General features: G+C 39.9%; 2 protein-coding genes across 2 annotated transcripts in view; one reads left to right on the top strand and one right to left on the bottom strand.

Annotated features, from left to right (window-relative positions):
• Nucleotides 1–10,417, top strand: part of SEMA4D (semaphorin 4D) — a 108,589-nt gene extending 98,172 nt beyond the window's left edge. The window contains exons 16-18 of the mRNA XM_054178775.1: nucleotides 7,410–7,619; nucleotides 9,502–9,599; nucleotides 9,757–10,417. Of these exons, the coding sequence (XP_054034750.1) occupies nucleotides 7,410–7,619; nucleotides 9,502–9,599; nucleotides 9,757–9,786 (338 nt within the window). The 3' untranslated portion in view covers nucleotides 9,787–10,417. The remainder of the gene's footprint in view (nucleotides 1–7,409; nucleotides 7,620–9,501; nucleotides 9,600–9,756) is intronic.
• Nucleotides 10,418–14,240: 3,823 nt separating this feature from the next.
• Nucleotides 14,241–21,739, bottom strand: part of SECISBP2 (SECIS binding protein 2) — a 29,699-nt gene continuing 22,200 nt past the window's right edge. The window contains exons 10-16 of the mRNA XM_054178776.1: nucleotides 19,915–20,084; nucleotides 18,411–18,549; nucleotides 17,840–17,969; nucleotides 16,691–16,911; nucleotides 15,767–15,921; nucleotides 15,148–15,346; nucleotides 14,241–14,368 (exon numbers count right to left, since the gene is read on the bottom strand). Coding sequence (XP_054034751.1) covers nucleotides 14,262–14,368; nucleotides 15,148–15,346; nucleotides 15,767–15,921; nucleotides 16,691–16,911; nucleotides 17,840–17,969; nucleotides 18,411–18,549; nucleotides 19,915–20,084 — 1,121 coding nt within the window. The 3' untranslated portion in view covers nucleotides 14,241–14,261. The remainder of the gene's footprint in view (nucleotides 14,369–15,147; nucleotides 15,347–15,766; nucleotides 15,922–16,690; nucleotides 16,912–17,839; nucleotides 17,970–18,410; nucleotides 18,550–19,914; nucleotides 20,085–21,739) is intronic.

Raw genomic sequence — 21,739 nt, 5'->3', positions numbered from 1 at the left:
GTTTCCCACTCTCCACAGACTTCTGTTTTATCTCATGCTATCTGCCTATGACCTGTTTCAGCATCTTTGGCTACCATAATCTGACAGAAGGTGTTAATTTGTACATTTTTTTTTTAGTTTTGCATCACTTCCTTGAATGATTTCTGCACTGACTGCTTATCACTTAAGGGAGGCCTTAGTGTGATGTAACTGTGCCTTTTTGCTGATTTCTGACGTGTCACCTCTTTTTTTATTATTTGAGGTGCATCTGGAAGAGAGAATTTTAAAAAATTAAGGTGATTCCTTTAATAGCAGAAAATGACTTGGAACTCTTGACTTAAGGTTATAATATCACAGAAATACTTCAGACCTATTTTCCATAAAAATCACAGATGTTAAAAAGTGTCCTTGTTGCTTTAGACTGCAGTATCCTAGGGCTGCAATCATCTGACTAGAAAGTTGGCTTTTTTTTCCCCTTCTTCTCCTTCCCTCCCCTCCCCCGCCCCCGATGTCAGGGCCTGTTGTGGTCCTCTTACATCAAACTGCATGCAAAAACAACAGCTTCAAGCACTTCTGTAAGTGTTGGTGTTATCCTGAATTTGATGGTTTCCTCCACAGATACTTCTGTAAGATAATTGAAGATTAATTTCTGTAAGGATTTTGACATGGGTGATGCATTCTGGCATCAACAGCGTATTTTGAAAAAGCCAAGTAGGAATTCCTTTTGCTGTGCAGTTTTATATGTAAGCTCAGAAATACATGGAAAGGTGTGCAGGAAGACATGTTTTCTTGTAAGGCCTAGAACAAGCTTGGTGCAAACATAATTGAAGCATAAGAGGCCTCGACTGAAAAAATGGCAGAGTAAGAGGAAGGAGCAGAACCAAAAGTTTCTTACTAATTGTTCCTCAAAAGCATCCTTTTGCCCCTTGCTCAATGGAATCTTCCCTTGCACAGTGTGCAGCTGCCTGCGTTCATACAGCCTTTTCTTGTGCAATGAATAACATGTCGTGGGTTAACCTCTTCTGTGACTTGGTAATTCATGAATGCTTAAGCCATGAGACACTGTCTTTCTCCTTGTGAGGAGATCAGTTCAGTTAGGACAGTAGTTGCAAGCTGCACATAAATATTACTATTGTAACCTGCTTAAAACGTTTCAAACTGCATGCATGTTGCTGTATACCTATATATGCCTGTTACTGCTCCTTGGTGCATTTTATCAGCTGCCTCATGTGCCAGCAGAGGGCTCACTGCATGGTTTAAAAGCTTTTGATTGGTATCTGCAGTTTGAATAAGCCATGTTTTTGAGAAAATATTTGTCAGAAAGTCTCTTGAGACTAAGGAAAGCAGCTAGTGCATCTACCTTCCCCTCTGTGAAGCAGCAGCTTTGCTGCTTGGTTGCTTAGCTCAGCCTTTCAGTTTACTTCCGGAATCTGGTGCTGCATGAGCCATTTGCAGAGATAAACTGATTTGGCCCAAATACACAGGTTGTTATGAGGATGCAAGAAAAAGTGTGCTGCAGAATCCTTGGCAGCCTTTATGGTATGTCTATGTATGTATCAAAGGAGATGTTTGCTTTACACTGGGGTCTCTGAGATCCAAATGTAATTTCAGAATTACTTTCAGCTTGTATCTTTCCCCAGGAAAAAGATTCCCTTTGGTGGTGTGTATTTGCTTCTTGTATCGTTTGCCTACAAGCCTTTACATGACCTTTCTTTTTTAGCAGTTCAACATAAATATTTAAACTGTTCTCTTCTTGCTGATTTGCAGCTCTGATTCAGTAATGGCTTGGAGCTGTACAAGAGTTCTAACTCCCTGTTCTGCCTACTGAGATGTGATGGGTTTGGTCTGGTGTCAGGAGTCTTTGAAGCATAAAACACAACTTCATGCTCTTTTCCTCAGACCTTCTTGATACCTCTACCACCTGATTTGCAAACTAATTATTTATACACTTAATTTTCTTGTTTTCCTCACAAGAGAGTCTTGTAATAATTAATCTCTCGTCATGGCTGATTACCTGAGTACTGATTTGGAACATACCTGTCAGCTTTTTAACTATTTCAGGAGAAATTGTTTACCAGAGCTGCTTCACTGTGTTGTGTACACTGTCCCCTCAGTGGAGATGAAAATCTCATTTTCATCTCTTCCAGTTACCCTTCTGCTGGATCTGTTTAGCAAACAAAGGAGTAAAAGCAGTGGCTTTTATGGTCTGGAGAGCAGGACTGATTTCTGGAAAGCATGTTACTCCCTGAAGTAGTCTCCAGTTTTCATTGCTGTATTTTAATAATTAACATGGTAGCCTTGTTAGCCCATAGGAAAAACAAGTAAATAAACTCAAACTGGAAACAGATTCCCTCCCCCCTCTCCTCCCACCCAGGCCCAGCCTGCCACCAGTCTCTAGTTCTGTCTTGATAGTGCTTCAATCATTCTTCACAGGTTTCCAGTTTCAAAACCATTTCCTTAGACACACACACAAAATATCTGTCTTCCTGTAGAAAGTGTGGACAGTGAAGAATTGAATTTTCATCTCACAGGCAAGTCAGCCATTTCCCCAGTCTGCTTTTAAATTCCATTCTGAGGAGGCAGATGCTGTGCCCTGCTTTCATCTGTGTGTGCTGTGCATTGCCTCCTCTGGTGACTGGCTACTTCTTCAGTTTCTGTGTGGTTTTCACTTAAAAGGAAGCACTTCCTGCCTCCTGTCTGCCTTGACAAGGCTGCATGAGCTTGTGGTGCTGATGTACACAAATGGGCTAGTGATCTAATAATGGCACCATGTTTTGAAGGAGTTTATCAGGCATTATTCAATATTAGTTGTTTGGTGTATGAAGTAATACTCTTTGTTGCAATTTCAGGAGTCTGTTTGTGATGGCTTTTCTAAGTTTGTGGGTTTTTGGTTTGGGTTGTCTTTTTGGTGTGTTTTGGTTTTTTGTTATCAGGGTATTTCTGGAGGGTTCTTTTTCGTTTGTTTGTGGCTTTTTTTATGCCTAGCATAGATTGCCCCTACTTAAAAAACAACCAGCCACCAAAACTACAATCCACTCCAGTTATCTGATAGAGGCTGTCTGCCTTGTACACTGCTTTCAGAAATCTGCAAAGATGTTTGTCTCATATCCTGACAAGCAAGTGGAGAAAGAATCTTTTTTTTTCTTCACTTTTCCCGAGCTGTTACCCCCCTGTCTGCCTTGATTTCATTCATGCAGAGTGGTGCTAATCGTTTTGTATGTTAATGACTGACTAACCTTTTCCTGCGCTTTGATCTGGGATGTAAAATAATCTTTCAACACCCAGATTATACTGTCTTTTTAAAACTTAATCCCTGCTGTGGAATGACAGCTTTCTATATAAGCCTGCTTTTCTGAAATCTGGGATGTTTAGTTCAGTAGCACAACCTACAGCTTTGGCTTGTAATCTAGACAGCAAAGGAGTAAATCCAAATGGCACTTTTTCTTTGGTTAAGTACCTGCTGCATGTTACCAGCTTTGGAAGGGATTTTTTTAAATCTGCATTGTGAATCTAGGGAGTTTCCCCTGAAACTTCCTGTTAGTGCAGATAGCCTCTGGTAGGAGTTTTTTTGTTGAGATTATAGAAATCCCTGAAAATAGGCTATTTGTTATCCTGCTACAATTTCTCTGTGGAATACCTGTCAGTTATCTTCACTGGGTTTCAATTTGCTGTCAGAGATAAGTTTAGCTAGGGAAAGCTGTAAGAGGGTTAGGCTTGCCGATGGCTTGCGCGTTGTTTTACCCAAGTCACCTCCTGCCTTGAAGTGTTTCTCTGAATAATTCATAGGGAAGCTTTGTTTTAGTAGGTTATCCTTTAAGAACCACATTAAAACCCCAGAAAAACAGTGTGCTAAACCAGCAGCACTGGGGTAGCAATTCTGTTTCATTATACAGCTTCGCTGGTCTACTCAGCTCTGCAGCATTTGACAAAAGGAGATAGCTTGACTGGTGGATGGGTACTCCCTCTTGCTCTCCAACCCCAGCTTTATGTCAGTGAGCTCTACTTAATCCATAATCTCTTGCTTTTAAATTAGTATCTCTGAGCTTTCTTAGAAGCCATGGATCTATTAGGATTTGATGTGTATATGGCAAACACTGAATTCGTTAGTTTGCTGGGACTCATCGGCACACTGCTCTGAAGCTGGAGCCGTTTACTTAAATTCTTTTAAATTTGGATTGATGTATTTATGGATGGATTTTAACCCAGGATCAAATTTACACCAACAATTCAATAAACACAGTTACACTGTGGGTGTAAGTTTACAAACAGCTGCCGTGGTTTCAGTACTGTCTCCAGCTGCTGAAATTTGTCTTTGTGGAAAATCTTGAGGGAAAATCATCTGGCTGTTGAACACAGTTTGCACAGACCTGCCTGACTTGATGTAGGTCAGAGAACCTATTCTGTCAGGGCAAACTACCTGGGCAGCGCCAGTTCACTCAAAGTGCTGAAAGCAAAGGCACAGAAAATGGAATCTCTATGAAACAGTATCAGTCACTTTCACAGGCACTGGAAATGATGCAAGGCTTATGCAGAGAAAAGGAGTAGTTCAGAGAGGGCAGCAAGGCTTTTTTATTTTTCATAACTGTTAACCTTTCTCCCTGTAAAACCATTAATGTGGTGAAGTTGATGATGATGTATTTACTATGATTGAAGCAATGTTTTCAAAGCTAACTGAAGTAACTTTTGTTGCTTAGTTACCGCCTACCTGTACTGATGTGCTGTTGAATTGTCTTCCTGCTTATAATGTTACTTTTTTCAATCCTTCAAGCATTCCTAAAGTGGATGGCAAAGTAAGTAGATCAAAATACTAATTTGTAAGTTTCCACTAGACATGTCATTAATTTGTATTACAGTAACAGTAGCAGGTGCAGAGTAAATTCAAGATTCATACTTCTCCGATCCATTGTATGCCAGCCTGAATTTACCTCACTGTAGAGGTGTAGAAAAATCTGTATTTAACAAATGTGAATCAAACTTTTTGCAGTCGAAAGCCTTTCATAGTGGTGTGGTTTGTTTTGTTGGGGTTTGTTTTTTTAATTGCTAAATCCTGAAAAGGAAAGCAAAGTAGAAAAAACAGTGGCAGCGTGCCTGAAAATTGGGAATAAGCTGTAATAAAACATGATTAGTAAAGAACCTGACTAGTGGCAGAACCTGGACTTTGCTGTGGACTAACTTCTGTATGTGGGGATGAGTGTTATCTCTGTAGGGATTTTGAGTGCTTTGAAAACAAAAATGGGTAGAACTGCCCAGTTGCAACTTCTTAAGGGGCCAACCTTAAACAGCACAGCTTGCAAATTGTTTTTTGGTGAAGCAGGTTGGCAGATTTTGGAACAACTATGATCTCCAGCATCAGAAAACAGAGCAGGCTCTCCAAATGTAACCTCTGAAGTTCATTTAGGGATGTGTCCTTCACTGATTGTGCCACTTCCTGTCTGTCCCTAAAATGGCATTTTCTGAGCTCTCAGTTGTAGGTAACAGCCCTGCATTCCTATGTGTGAGGGGCTGCACGGCTGCAAATAAAGCTTGTGAGCCTGGAGCTATTAGTTTTACAGTGCTAGAGTTGTAACTCTTCCACACTTGGAAAAGTTCATCCTGAGGCTTGTGCCACTGTATCCCCTCCTCTCACTGATCTTCAACTGAGGTCAAGTTGGTCTTCTCCAAGATGGCTGACCTTTGCAAACACCATTGCTAAATTTTGCTTCTTTATTAATGCTGTGACAGATTTATTATGGCATCTATTACACATTATAACCCAGTGCGGTTTATCAAAAGGGATTTCTACTCTTCAAAGCTGACTTCTTTCTGCTGTGCTTGTGTTCATCCTATTTGTCCAAATTCCAGCTTCAGTGTTAGTCTACTGAAATACCTTGTCCCTGGCTCCAGACATCTTTATTTTGGCAACAAGTGACCTATCTACTGTTAATCGTACAACATTGACTCATAAACTGATGGGTTTTTAAAGGAGTAACTGCATGTTAGGCTGTTTTCAGTTCGGCATGTGTTTGCCCTCTCCCCTTTGTCAGAAGTGTTGTCAATCCTTGTTCAGATTGGGCCATTTCCATTCCTCCCCTCTTTCCCTCAGATATAAACACTAATGTGCTTCAACTAAATTAATGTTCTCTATCATTCACTCTTAAATAATTTATGTCTCTGTATCTGTAGATTCTTAGTTGTATTTCCAAAGGGAAATGGAACACTACATGCTGACAAAGGGCATAATTACTTCCTTTTTGTTGTTGTTTTGCCTGCATGATAGCTATAATAATTAGTTTTCAAGACACTAACCTAGAATCAAATCTACTGAAAAATGCCAACTTGGTTTACAATCAGAAATGCTTATAGTAAAAGCCAAATTCTGTAGTCTTGTTTCCTAAAGGGGTACTTGCAAAAATACCTTTTTTACACAGAATACATATACAATAGACCAGGTTGGAAGAGACCTTCAAGATCATCGCGTCCAACCCATCAACCAATCCAACACCACCTAATCAACTAACCCATGGCACCAAGCACCCCATCAAGTCTCCTCCTGAACACCTCCAATGACGGTGATGCCACCACCTCCCCAGGCAGCCCATTCCAATGGGCAATCACTCTCTCACATTTCTCTTTACATCTTCTCTTGCTAAGGCTAGTCTAGAACCTAGGCCTCAAGGGAGGAATAGGCATGTTTTGAACACCAAAATTACCGCAAAGTTCTTAGCTTGACCCAGATGCTTTTCTTTTAAATGAAAAGACTCCAATACAGCCAAGTAGACTTCAGTCAACCTTGCTAAAATGTTCTGGGAACAGCTGTTCTGTCCTCTGGGCTACTGTCAATCTCTGATTTATTAAAAATCTGCCCTTGCAGGTTAAGACAAATAATAGTAGCAAGGCTAAAAGATTAGATTGCTCTTTGTTCTTGGTCCAAGCTTCTTCCAAGTTCTGTCTTGCCTAACTGCGTGCTGTGACTAATGGTTCTGTGCTTTTCCCAATTTTGCTTATTACTTCTAACATCTTTTGCCATACTGAGTTCTTGAACTTTTCCAAGGCATGTCTCAGGTTTCAGCTGTGTAACAGAAGCTAACCTGATCAGTGGTAGGCAACATGGTCTACCTCCAGAGGATATCATATAGGCAGATAGTGCCAATGTTTATCATCTACTTAATCACGTTTGTGGATAAGTGCCACACCCCCACTGATGCCACCCATGTGAGAATCCAGACAGAATTCTTGCATCTATATGGACTCACTTGCAACTCTGGCTAAATTAGCAGTGCTAGCTCCTTTTTATTGCAGCAGGGTTTTGTTTCTTGGAGTTTCAGCCAAAGAAACCTATGAAACATTACAGACAAACATGTTTTTGAGACTAATACTGAGGTCTTAAGCTTTTGTTTTCAAAGACTTATCTTGTGTTTTCTTACAAAATAATCTGACTCATGTTTTTACAGGTCCAGATGACTCGTATTTTGTCTGGAAGAAGAATGGACAGAAGATGAAGGCATGCATCACTGAGCAATCTCATATGCTGTTTAACGGCAGAGTGCATGTTCTGAGTTGGGTGAAAGATTCAGTATCAGAAAATACAGAATATAAATGCTCATTTATCTCAAAAGTGGGGAACACAATGTCCAAAGTGCTCATCACAGTGGAAGATAAAGGTAGGCTGATATTGAATGTACACCACGGTTGGCCTGACCCTGGTATCAGTAAAGCTCTGTAATTTTCACCCATAAAACGTGCATTATCTGAAGAAGGGAAGTCTTCCTTATTGTGTTAGCAACCACTCCATCTGTTTATGAAAATAGTTTTGCAGCTGTAAAAACCCTTCCACCCCTAACCTGCAAATTAGTTATGATACAGAGATTAAACCAAAGCAGCTGAACTAAGGGACATAAATTTGGAGTCAGATGAGTACTAAGGTATAAAAACCCTCTACAGTGTGACAGAGAAAAGAAAAATTAAATTACAAGGAAGGCAGGCAGGAAAGAGAAACCACCACCACCCAGGATTGTTTTAAACCTCAGGTAATTTGTAAACCACCTGTAGCTGGCCAAGGCCAGTTTTTATCTCTTTATTTGAACACTAACTGGGCAGGAGCTCAGATAACTTCTTTAGCTGTGCAAGATTTTTTGGGTACCCACAACTGACTGATGCAACTTAAGCATCATTTGCAACCAGCTTTCAAGACCTCATCCAGACCTTGGCAAGGTCTTAATGTAGCAGGAACAGTGCAGAGTATGGATTTTCTTGGCATGATAAAGGAAATATTAATTAGCTGGTTAGTAACATATTAATTTGTCAAGAGCAGTTCCACCCTTCTTTTTTTCAGTGACAGAGATAAGCAAAAGCTGGCTTGCCATCACTCCAGTTCCATTGAAGTCTGTCTTGGAAGCATCTCCATGAACCTGTGGCAACTCTAAGAGGAAGGGAAACATCCACGGTGCTCCACGAGCAGTATATGTCACTATTGCTAGTGTCCCAAAGGATAAACAGAAAATATTATAGCTGTGTCATCACCTCCACTCTGGTGAGACCCCACCTGGAGTACTGCCTCCAGTGCTGGAGCCCCTATTACAGGAAGGATCTGGATGTCCTGTAAGGTGTCCAGAAAAGGGCCATGAGGATGATCAGAGGGCTGGAGCACCTCTCCTATGAGGACAGACTAAGGGAGTTGGGGATATACAGTCTGGAGAAGAGAAGGCTCCAAGGAGACCTTCTTGTGGCCTTCCAGTATCTGAAGGGGGCCTACAAGAAAGCTGGGGTGGGACTTTTTAGGGTGTCAGCTAATGATAGAACTAGAGGGAATGGAACAAAAATAGAAATGGGTAGATTCAGATTGGATGTTAGGAAGAAGTTTTGCACCACCAAAGTGGTGAGACACTGGAGCAGGTTCCCCAGGGAGGTGGTGGAAGCCTCATCCCTGGAGGTTTTTAAGGCCAGGCTGGTTGTGGCTCTGGGCAGCCGCATGCAGTGAGTGGTGTCCCTGCCCATGGCGGGGGGGTTGTAACTGGATGATCCTTGAGGTCCCTTTCCAACCCTAACAATTTTATGATTCTGCAAGAGAAACTGACAGGCAGAATTACAATTTTATCAAGATGCAGTAAACTAGCCCTTCTTAAGCTCTCAGTGGAATGAAGACTAACTTCCTACACAGCATTACTAAAAAATTTGGGAAATTACAAACTAGTCATAGGTAACTGACTGCTGTAATTCTCTGCCTGCATGCCCCCCCCAGCTTGCTCTAACTGAAGCACCCCTGTTCTTAGATAGATTTCCTCTAACTTTTAGGTTGCATTTTCTAGGCCTTGAATCACAGATAAAGGCACTGAATCTGTTTACACTAGAGGCTATGAAGCTTGCTACAGAGAAGAGCCATATCCACTAGTACAGAATTTATTCCAAACAGCACAAGAGGAAGCAGAGCCAAATGAAAAACAGGAGGGTGCCTTTTGGTTCTTCTAGCCACATCCTCCACCTGAAGAACTGAACAGATATCAACTTAATTCATCATTAAAGTTGTGTAATCATCCCAATTTTCAGATGGTGTTGGTCATAATGGATGGACCAAAGAATTTTATAATTGGAGAAGTGCGGTCAGTGAGCATGACAAAATGATGCAAAACTGGAGGAAAACATGGGTAAGAAATTTTGGAAAAGCTATCTCCCAGACTGCTTTTGATAGCTTTTGGATGTGATGCATGCTTGTTGCATGTGGAACAGTTAGTACAGGCAAGCTTTAAACCCTGTTTTAATTTTAAAGGCAGTATTAACACATCTTTTTGAACTTCTTTTTAGGAGAGCTGTAACAAGAAAAACAGCCTCTAATGGACAGAACAAGAAAAAGGCTGGAAGGACAAATGTATGCAAGTTAGAGTAATCCCATAGTTCTATTGATATCATGGTATTCAAGGAGTTATTTGTGTGTGCTAGCACTGTCATTGAAACTGACATTCAGGAGAAATACCTGAAGCTTGAGATGGAAGAGGATATCCTTACTGCATCAAAGAACAACTAGAGTATGTGATAGAAGAGGCCACCATCCTATGCTGGAACCATCTCTGGTTTTCTGATGCCAGTTATTTCAGCTTAATGAAGAACAAGAGTGGTTGCAGTAAGACTTGTGCTGCTCAAACAATGTAATATAATGTATGGCTTCTGAGTTCATGAAACAAACCAGTTCATTTCAGACTTGAGGATCTTGGCATGGGATTGAGAGAATGAGATGTGGATCACATTTATTGCAGGCACTTCAACTCATCCATTTATTTTCTTTTACCCTTTATATTCTGTTCCCCTTGTTTTGGAGAGCATTCCTTTCTAGTGTCAGCAAGTTCATTTGTTGAAACATATTTCCTTTGGTAATAAAGATTCTGTACTAAATGAGGAACTCCTAACATCCTCAAAATACAGAGAGATAACAAAGCACCCAAGTTAAAGCAGACTTCAGTTTTGGCAAGTTGTTCTCCTACGTTTGAGATAACTGTTGAATCAATTTTGAGATTATTCCCAATGAACAAGTGCAGACTAAAACTGTGAGGACGTAATCAATACAAAGTGGAATTTTGCTTTACTGTATTGCTGTTTAGATTTTTCTTCTATGTCTAATAAAGTCTAAGGCATAAACCAAGTTTTCTGTTTTCTCAATGGTTTTCAACAATGTGAAGAGATTGCTGCAGATCAACATGAGCTGCAAACTAAAAATCACGATAGCTTGAGTCCACAGGGATAACAGCTCCTAGCAATAGCAAGACGCCTCGTACTAAGTTATTCCCCAACTGGCAAGATTCAAATTAGACCATTATTCCCCACATAGGGGAAAAAAAAGCAGCATTCTCCTCACTAAGGCTTTCCTGAATGGGTGTCTCTGGTTTTGGTGTCAGGCCTATCTCCCAGGTGAGAATTTTTATACAGCATTTTTCACATTGAAAGCAATGCACCAATAAAGTAATGCACCAACCATCCAGAGTGAGCTTTCCCCCCCTTGTGTTTCTCTTTATGACTAAGGGACAATTAGAACAAAACTTCCCCTGAATTGGCCCTCTTCTGTTTGTTCAACAGATTTGGAGCTGACTGAAGTTTCATTCTATGGTGCTGTGTGGGAAGGTAAGGCTTTTGTAAAGATTGAGGTCAGAGTTTAAGGTGAACATAGTTGAGCTCTGCCTTGTCTCTACAGTGAAGTACTGCAAGTAGAAAGATTGCTGTGTGACAAAACATGTAACAGGAATGATTGAACACAGCTGTGACCCCTTCTGGTGGTGCTGGGTTTTGCTATGCTCTAAGAACAGGAAGTTATCTCCCTAAGATTTTGAACAACCTGTAATTTTTCCAAAGCCACTTTTCATGCTCTTCTACAGTAAAATAAAATAGTAAATATGGTCAGAAAAAGCTGTTAATGTGATTTTCACCAACTGGTCCCCATTCCATGCTGTGATTGGGTTTATCAGTTTCAGAGTTTTTAGGTATGTATCAAAGTGGTACAACTAGAATAAATCACAACTTACCTCCAGGGGTCAAGGATAGCTGTTGGCCAAACCCCATTGTTAATCACTGGGACTTTTCACCCTCTGTTTTGATTTACCATTAGAAATGACCACGCATTTCAGCTTTAGGCTGGCTTGTCCCACTAACATTCTTCCTCAAAAGACATTTCAAGTATCATTAAATGCCCACCAAGGAGATTATTTAAATCACAACCACACTTTATAGAATCAATATATTGGTAACAGATTTTATACCATTTACATTCTACAAAATTGTTTGCATTGAAAAATTACTTAAAGTTTTTACATAACTCCTAACTTCACAAGGCAGCTACTTTCCAAAGTATTGCACTACAAATGTTAAATGGGGTGAAGCTCTTACAGACACGTTTCAGACATGCTGGCAGCAGCCCAGGGCAGCTGTGTCATCTTCCAGAGCAGCTGACACATGTGCATCTTGCAATTACTTTCTTTAGGCTTGTCATTATGTCTGCAACTTGTAAACAATGATATTATAAGACATCCCCTCTAAGGTGCTCCACCACCATTATGAGCACATTTTGGTTTTAAAATATCTTTTCTTGTGAGATATAAATTTAATTTCTTGTAAGATAAATTTTTTCCCTACCATACATACAAACTGAGTTGATCAAAAACCTCTTTTTTTTATATATATATATATCTACTGACACAACCCCAAATTGAAGGAATGAGGAGTCTGTCAGCATGGAGAAGATACATACATAATAGCAGGCTAGCATGTTTGCTTCCTTCAGTATCTTCAAACTTCAAAGCAGGACCTACAATAAACTACTCTGAGTAGCAGCAGAAACACAACTGTACACTTGATCAGCTTTATGCAGTGTCTAAACAGAGCATTTTTACTTCAGGAATTATAGACCTTTAGAGTCCATGCTCTCTCCTTTACCTCTGCTATAGGATCCTATATAGAATTCTATGATCAGGTGACTGCCTGGTGGATGTGGGGAGGCCTGTAGATGTAGTCCACCTGGACCTCCGCAAGGCCTTTGACACTGTCCCCCATAGCAACTCCTGGCCAAGCTGTTAGCCCATGGCTTGGATGGGAGCACACTGCATTGGGTTAAGAACTGGCTGGAGGGCTGAGCCCAGAGAGTGGTGGTGAATGGTGCCACATCCAGCTGGCAGCCAGTCACTAGTGGTGAGCCCCAGGGATCAGTGCTGGGCCCCATGCTCTTTAACATCTTTATTGATGATCTGGATGAGGCCATTGAGTCCATCATCAGTAAATTTGCTGACAACACCAAGCTGGGGGCAGGAGTTGATCTGCTGGAGGGTAGAGAGGCTCTGCAGAGGGACCTCGACAGGCTGGGCAGATGGGCAGAGTCCAATGGCATGAGATTTAACACATCCAAGTGCCGGGTTCTGCACATTGGCCACAACCCCATGCAGAGCTACAGGCTGGGGTCAGAGTGGCTGGAGAGTGGCCAGGAAGAAAGGGGCCTGGGGGTACTGGTCGACGGTAGGCTGAACATGAGCCTGCAGTGTGCCCAGGAGGCCAGGAGGGCAAATGGTATCCTGGCCTGCATCAGGAACAGTGTGGCCAGCAGGAGCAGGGAGGTCATTCTGCCCCTGTACACTGCACTGGTTAGGCCACACCTTTAGTACTGTGTCCAGTTCTGGGCCCCTCAGTTTAGGAAGGATGTTGACTTAATGGAGTGTGTCCAGAGAAGGGCAACAAGGTTGGTGAGGGGTTTGGAACACAAGCCCTATGAGGAGAGGCTGAGGGAGCTGGGGTTGCTTAGCCTGGAGAAGAGGAGACTCAGGGGTGACCTTATTGCTCTCTACAACTACCTTAAGGGAGGCTGTAGACAAGCAGAGGTTGGTCTCCTCTCCCAGGCAACCAGTACCAGAACAAGAGGACACAGTCTCAGGCTGTGCCAGGGGAGGTTTAGGCTGGAGGTTAGGAGGAAGTTCTACACATGCCTGGGGAGGTGGTGGAGTCACCATCACTGGAGGTGTTCAGGAGACTTGATAGGGTGCTTGGTTGCATGGTTTAGTTGATTAGGTGGTGTTGGATGATAGGTTGGACATGATTATCTTGAAGGTCTCTTCCAACCTGGTCTGGTCTGGTCTGGTCTATTCTATTCTATTCTATTCTATTCTATTCTATTCTATTCTATTCTATTCTATTCTATTCTATTCTATCCTATCCTATCCTATCCTATCCTATTCTATTCTATCCCAGAAGAATAAAACAACACAAGAGCTAACTGGGAACTCTGCTATCATGGTCTTCCTCAATAGTTTTATTCAAGCTGCCTGCTCAAAATTAATTTCTCACTAACTGAAAGAAAGTGACATTGATGGCAGCCTGCCCACCTGAGGAGGTTTATTTAGATGAAAAAACTAAAGCCAAACCCACAATTAAAAAACAGTTGAAGTTCTTTAAACAAGAGTTAGAAAATAGAAAACAGCTCCTCACAAGGCCAAACCTGGCTCATAGATTCACCTGCCACATAAAACTGTATTTCCAGCAAGTTCTTTCGGTTTATTTTATCATTAACAAGTCAATGAGGCGTGCCAAGCCAGTTCAAGTAGCTCCTGGCTAAGACAACCTGCTGTGTCATCGGCCAAATACACAGAACATAAGAGAACATGAGCCAGTGCCTCATGTGCTTCAGTGTGTATCTTGCTTAAAGGGAGTCAGAATAGGTTAGTTAACTTAGCTGACTTCATATATTTCCTCAATTTATTTTGCTACCCTCTTCCTAGTGATCTCCTTAAAAAAAGAAAATAAATAAATTAACAAACAAAAGCCCCACAGAATGGGATCTGGGTTTACTGATGCTCTTCTGAATTGACTATCACCATGCCAGCAGCTGCATTCTGCTCCAGTTCCAGTGCATATGGGTTATACTCTTCAAGTTTTCTCTTCCAGATTTTAACTAGAGAATATTAGAATAAAAACAAACAGAGAAAAACAAAACAAACCCAAAACAAACAGGTTATTGTATAATACTTGAATTAAAACTTAAGTCACCCTGATTATCTACTTCCTCCTCAAAGCAAGTGCTGATATAGGGTGGAACTTGGGCATGTTTGCATGTACACCATGCACCATCAGATGAGAAGTGAAAGAATGATTAAGGAGTGACGGGATCCACTGAGGTCCCTGTGTCCAGTCCTCTGCTCAAGCAAAGCTGACACTGAAGGTGGATCCACCTTTAAAATTCAAAATTTTCAAAGAAGTTTTAAATTGCCTGGTATCCACATTAACTGTTGCTCTCTGGTGACTGTATGAGTAGAGCTGGAGGAACAAGCGCCTAGAAAGGCCTTTACAAAACAAGAATGCTTTGGGACAGGAAGATGTATCTCAAACAAGCTTCAATACAAAAGTTATGTCCACCACACTTACAGAGTATGCACTTCTACAAAAAGACTTAAAGGATATTTTAACAAATAGAAATAATAAGGAACTCTGTTAAACCTCCTTGGACAAAACAATGAGTACTGCCTGCCACCAGCAGATTTCATTGGGGAATGTTCTGCCATACCTGACCTCAGGTTTGTAAAGTAATGAGGGTGCAATGAAATCACTGAAAAGCAGGATCTCCCCCCTTTCTAATCACTGAGGTGTCAGGTGTCCTTTGTTTCACTGAAAATCATAGAAATAAAGAGCACTTTGGATGAGAACTGAATCAAATCCCAGTCAGTAAATACTCACTGTAATTTGGTACATCTTCATCAGAGTCCTTGGAAGATGTTCTACCAGTTTCTGGTAAGTCTTTTTTTTCACATTCAGTGGTTAAAATGCTGGGTTGGGTTTCTCTTGGTCCGTCAGTTTCTTCCCCTAAAGCTGCTATCATGTCTTTGTATGCCTTCCTGGCCTCTGTTGTCAGCTGCACCATTCTGTGAAAATGGTCCTATGGAAATATAAAATATTAGTAGAGGTTAAGTCACAGAGATTTAAAATCTCCATGAAAACCTGTAAAAAATGCTCCTTATCCAGAACATGTATGTTCATATAGAAAAATTGAACAGTTAAGTATGTATAAAGATATGAAAACCTAAACCATTTATAAACCCACCAATCCTCTTGAAAAAAAAAATTTGAGAAGAGATCTAGATGTGAGGGTGTCAGGAGGAGAGAGCCAAAACACTTTTTTTGAACCAGGGTGAGTGGCTTTACTTCTAATATCACCTTCACTGACCTTGGATAAAGAGTCTTAAGTATGCAAAACTAAAACAAACAAAACCTTGAAGTCAGTTTTGGGTTTATTTTCCTCTTACAAGTACAAAGGTAAACAAAATAAAGCAAAATAAGCCTACTTATTTCAGCTTACCTGAGCCCCATCATAGCTAAAAATTCCCACCACACTCACAGGCACTGCTTTGTTCACACAGCGGCCTAGGGACTTGCGATTAAGGGCAAAAACAAAAGGGATATTCTGTTCACAGGCACAGTCAATAATGTTGTGTAGAGTCTCATCTAATCCACCTGGAGCAGACAACATAATTAGCAATGAATTACAGTATTCAAGCTAATTAGAACTAAAGGATGCTTCCGTAAAAAGAGGGCCAAGAACAGCCCATGATTATGGGTGCATCTTGAAATTAAAAGTTTGTAAGAAAAAGATACATGGACCTCAATACTGCATTAGATACCGATTTTTAAAGGAGAATTTGACATATCGTTCTTAATTCTTCATTAGCAGTATCTCTTTACTGCTACTATTCTGTGTTTCATGTGTAATATAGTCTAAACTAGTGTAAAACGGCCAGCAGCTAAGAAATTATTTACCAGTTAACAGAAAGTAATGACAATAATTACAACAAATTAAAAAAAATCAAACTATCACTGACAGATTCTTGTCATACTGTGGCCTAAAAGAGACTGGTGCAGCTGGATTTCTTGTAGTGCCACAGCTGGCATCAGGAATTTTTGTCTCTTCTCATCTGTGTCAGTGCGATCTTTTGTGCAGCTGCACAGCAAATCAACAACTAAACAGGTCCTAGTTTGAGAAAACCTTCCCCACTCCAGTGGGTACATCTTGACTCAGCTGCTACTTCAGCTGCACAGCAGGAAACAATCTGAAGGAGAGTATCTTTAGCTGACTTTCAAAGGCTACTCAAGGAAATTCCTCCAGTAGTAATAATAACGCTGCTGCCAGTATACTGAGTCTGCTTTTAGTATTTTTTTTTAACATTTCTTTTATTAAACAAAAACATTATTAAAAAAAAACAACACCAGAAAAAACCTTATTTACCCTTTGACTGAATCTTTTCACAGTTGGGAGAAATGATGACACACTTCAGTTTTTTCAGCTTCAGATGTTTCAAAACTTCTCTAAGACCCATGACAAGCCTGCGCTTTATTTTGGCCTTCACCGGATCTTTCTGATACAAACGGTCTTGGAAACGAACCAGCTCTTTTAGAAGATCTGTCACACAACTGTCAACTTCTTTACTAAGTACCTGACTGCAGTAACTGAAACAGAGAATGAATTAGATGTTAAAACCCGTAAAATTACAAGTATGTAACACATGGACACGCAGTATGTAAAATATAAACAGTTCTACCCCACGTCTCTGTCTTTTTTTTTCTTTCCCCTATTTCCACTCCAAACACACTTGTTATACACAGGAAAACAAAAACGTACTTGCTCTTTTTTTGACTGGCTGAGAACTTAGAGAAAATTGTTACTTGTGGTATCTAGCTCCCCATCAAATTATAATAAAAACAGGTAACAGATCTACAATAAACATACATATATATATATATATATATATGTATACACACACACACACTTTATACCAATAAGCACATATGTACATTTTCCTACTGAAGCATTTTTCTGAGGGCATTTGCTTTATATAAATCAAAGTGGAGCAGAATTATTTCTGCATAAGGAAACACATACATGCACCTCTTTAAACAAAACTGAAAGTGTTTGCACATAACCCAAACATCTTCCTTTTATTTCTCTGCCTAGACAAAACATGAAAATGTCATCTGGCTCTACATTTTCTCCTTTTGGTCTGGCAGCAGAAAACCAAAGGACATCCTAAAAATAATTCAAGTGTACTCCTTTTCCTCTTAAGTATCATGCTGGTGTTCCATTTATTTAAAATAAGGTACTTCAACAGCAGCTCCTTTTCCTTCATCAGCCTTTAATGAATTTCTGGTCTTTTTTGTTTCAAGGAAGATGCATTTTGAAGTAAGAATTACTACAGTTTATATAGATATAATTTCTCTGTCTGTGTCAGCTTGACAGAAAAAAAATCATACTAAAAACAAAAAAGGCAGATCCCTCAGTTTGAACTGCAGCATTACACAAAATGCAGCTGAAGTACCTTGCTTGGAAAATTCCACATAAGCGGTACTGTAGGAAAACAGACATCAGTACAATACTTACTCTCTAAAATTCCTGCTATGGATTTTTGGAAGGTTGGATGTTGGCTGCTTTGAAGCCCCAGAAATTTCTGTAGATTCCTTGATCCCCGTGTGCTTCGGAATCCCTTCAGCAACTTGAGTTACAGGAACAGCTACCATGTAAATAAAGACATTTCATTGAAAAGAGAGACTAAGAACCATTGTGAAGAGAACAGCTTGTCAGGTATTTCTTTAAGAGCTGTTACTTCAGTATTACAACAGTCTGTGGTAGTAGGGGCACAGAGGTCATACCTTTTATGCTCTTAATTTTTATTAATGTTTATCTTTTTAAACAGATTGACAGAGAGATGCAGGGACTCATATTTTGACAATAATAAATCAAACAGGCATAGAAGTGTGAAATAGTAATCAGAATCTAAATTATTGAACTACTTTGACTGTCAGCTTTCGCACACTTTAAACTCCAGTTAACCCCCAAACAAATCCTAGAAACAGTTCTTATTTGGTTGGCAGTCTTTGGTACACTTCTTTGAAAGCACTAAGTGTGCTCACTCTCAAATCTCCATGCTGTATTATAGCCTCTTGAAAGATACCTGCTTGACTACCCTGTGTAAGTGTTTCATCTTCAGTGGTATTTTCTGTAGAGTGACAAGTAGTGTCTTCATCTTTCAGTACTGCTTTCTGTTCTAACAGATGCTGCTGTTTTCGTTGTTCTCTTTCTTTCAGAATAATCTAAAAAAAACCAAACACCCAAAATCTATTCAACGTCACACAGATAATAAAGCAGTTTCTCTTACCAAGGGCTTTTCCCTTGATTAACAGTGTCTATGTGGAGAAAATAATTACTGGTATCAAACTACAAGGGAAGAACTAAAGTTAAACCAACAAACTGCCTCAGTGCAGAGAAGCACGTGAAAAGGTCTCCCTCTTTAACTTTCTTCTTCAGATCATCAGTTCATTGCAATTAAGTCAAACACTCAAGTACATATGTATATACAGGTACAGTTAATATTCCCCCCCCTTATTAAAAATCTTGAGTTATTCTAATAACTGGTTGAAGAAATAGAGAAGAAATTACCATGGATAGCTAAGCTGTACGATACATGGATGAAGGAGAGGGAGCAGAGAGAACATATATGCTGGATCCAAACATGCTACTGCATGAGAAAGCAATAATAACTTCCTGAAACTCGCCTTCTTTCTCTTTCATAGCTGCTAAAAATATATATGTATCACCAGTTCTGCTAATCTATCCAAAGTTTTTAATTACACCACAGAATCTAATTGCAAAAGTAAATGTATCCATTTGCATTTGTCAAAGATGAACGAACAACAAAAAGAAGCTTCCTACCATGCTCAGAACACAGACTTTACAGACAGAGCAATCTTTGTCTTCTCAAGATGAAAATAGCCAGAAGATACACTAATTAGTATCGCCTCCCAGACTTTTCTGTGTATGTAGTTTGCATTGTAGAGTTTTCAAATTCAATTAAGCAGCAGAGAATGACCACTACACTACGTTTGCTAGACCAAAAAGTGACCTAGCAAGGGAGGGGCATCTCAAAATCCTCTGTATAGAAGACATGATGGCAAGCAGCATGAATGGGAAAGAAATGAAGAAGATACAAGAGAAATCATCATTTTCAAGTAAATACAAATTCCATTTTAAATCATTCTACAATGACTTAACACTAGCTGCTGCAGAGCCAGCTCAAGTTCTGGCTTCAAAGAGCACAGAAACATTAAATACCACCTTTATTCAAACCATTCTCCCCAATACTGTAAATAAGCATACCTTGTCCAAAACAATTAAGGTTTCTTTGGATGTCCCCCTGTACCAAGTATTCACCAAAAGCACAAACACTTTTGTAGTGACACTTCTTCAGCTATCTTTGGCAGGATTTGTATATTCTACTTAGCAACACTCCACTCTTTTCCCTGCTCCCATTAGTTTTTTTAAACATGGAAATTTAAAGTTGTGTTTAGACAAGTGAACACAGATGCAGATTTCCAGACCAGAAGGTTTAACAGACTCACAGATTAATACTGAAGTTACATTATCCTATATTGTACTATTTAAGGTAAAAATATGAGCACCTTTTTAAGAGGTGTCGGTCTCTTTGCTTTAGGGACTTCTCTCTGTTTCCCTTTCTTTACCAAAGGAGCGCTGGAATCCAAAGGGTTATGAGGCATCTTTCCTTGGTTTAACCGGTGACTTTTTGTGGCTGTAGCAGGTTCTTTAGAAAGCAATGGTATGGCACCACCAACTGAGATAAAAAACAGTGTGCATCAAACAACTATAGCAAGTACCTAAACTAGCATCCAATGCAAGTTTAATGTCTGAATCACAACCAGTATGCACATTGTTTTGCTGCTCTTTATAGGCAATCTCGTGTCTTAAATCAACGTTATTTAACAAAGACATGTCTCCTCTACCTTTATTTTGTAAGTAGAATCAGAAGCGCTGTCCCTGAACTCTCAGAAGTACAATGTGGCAAAACACTGCACTCCAAGCTACCACATCATGCTGTCTCAGAAAATCTTCAGAAATCTCCATGTCTCATGGCAATAGCATTCTTTACTCCACAGATTCTGTACTGCATTAATACATTTTGAGTTGCAGTATTATATATTTTAAATTTAATCTTTGTAAGTGATTTGGAGCAATTACTCCTACCCACACCTTGATGAAGTTGGATGAAGTTCATTTGCAGATGGGTAATGAATAATGCAAAGCTACAGTCAAGTCTCTTTTGCTTAACCAGCACAGCACTAAGGAGACATCTGCTTGCATTTTGCAGAGGGTTTAGAGCACAGAAGCTTTAAATGACTTGCCAAGTCACTGAATCTGGACCTTACAGACCACAAACTCTCATCCTGAAAACTACTCTCCCTTTCAATTCACTATCAGGAGGAACTGCTGTATCCTGTGAAAGCACTTTGTCAAATTTCAGCTACTTGCAATATAAACCAGGTCACATTATCAAGTCAACAAAGAGGATGATATAAGTATCAGTGGAATGAGCTTGACGCCCTCATGCCTCAAGCAACCCTTCTCCCCTAAAAAACACCCAAAGCCTCTAACAAGTTGTCTTAAGCCATCTTCATTTACTGCTTCCAGAGTGCTTATATGGTAAGTCCCCCAACACCACTGAATGTTGAAAAAAAAGCATAAAACTGAGGTAATATCTGCCTTATACTTCCAGACTTATACTTCCACATGATACATCAATTTCTCGTCTGCAGCAGATTCAGAGACAAGCAATTTAACATTAGAAAATGGGTACTGTGACCCACACCTTTGTGCTCCACCAATCCATGCACTGTATAATTTTAGAGAAATAAAAAATGGTTGTTAGCACCTCTGCACTATTGAATTTGACTGTCTCAAATGAAAAAACATCAATTACAGAAAAGAATCTTTAAAAGCATCTTACAAGTTCTCTCAGCTATCAAACATTGTGAGGTGCATTCTCCCATGATTAGCTCTCTCTGAAAAAAACCTCTTTAGTGAAATGAGAGAAATGTTATCATCATTAAATTCCAGCAAACATTGTGCTTCCTTTTGCAAAATATACTACACTAACATAGCCAAGACTACATTTTGAGCTATTTGTGTCTTCCTCCTAGTTATGCATCCAAATGTTCTGAAAGACTTTCTCTATTGCCAAGATGAGGATTTTGTTAACAGCAGAATGGCAGAATTCATCCTCTGGCTTAGGCTGATTGAGTCTCAGTATAACCCCCCCTGTTTGCAAAGACACTCTTCCACTCAAGCTCAGCTCTAGGATTTCTAGTATCAGAGGAGCTTAATGAAGCCTGTGTTACTGTGTAGCCTCTTCCTATAGGTTCAGATTACAACAGAAAATCATGAACTTAAGAAAGCAAAAAAACCCCTGCAAACATGAGTATTTTCAAAGGT

The sequence above is a fragment of the Dryobates pubescens genome, chromosome Z, assembly GCF_014839835.1.
Source record: "Dryobates pubescens isolate bDryPub1 chromosome Z, bDryPub1.pri, whole genome shotgun sequence".
In the NCBI taxonomy this organism is placed as follows: Eukaryota; Metazoa; Chordata; class Aves; order Piciformes; family Picidae; genus Dryobates; species Dryobates pubescens.
This window is presented reverse-complemented; position numbering and strand designations above follow the sequence as displayed.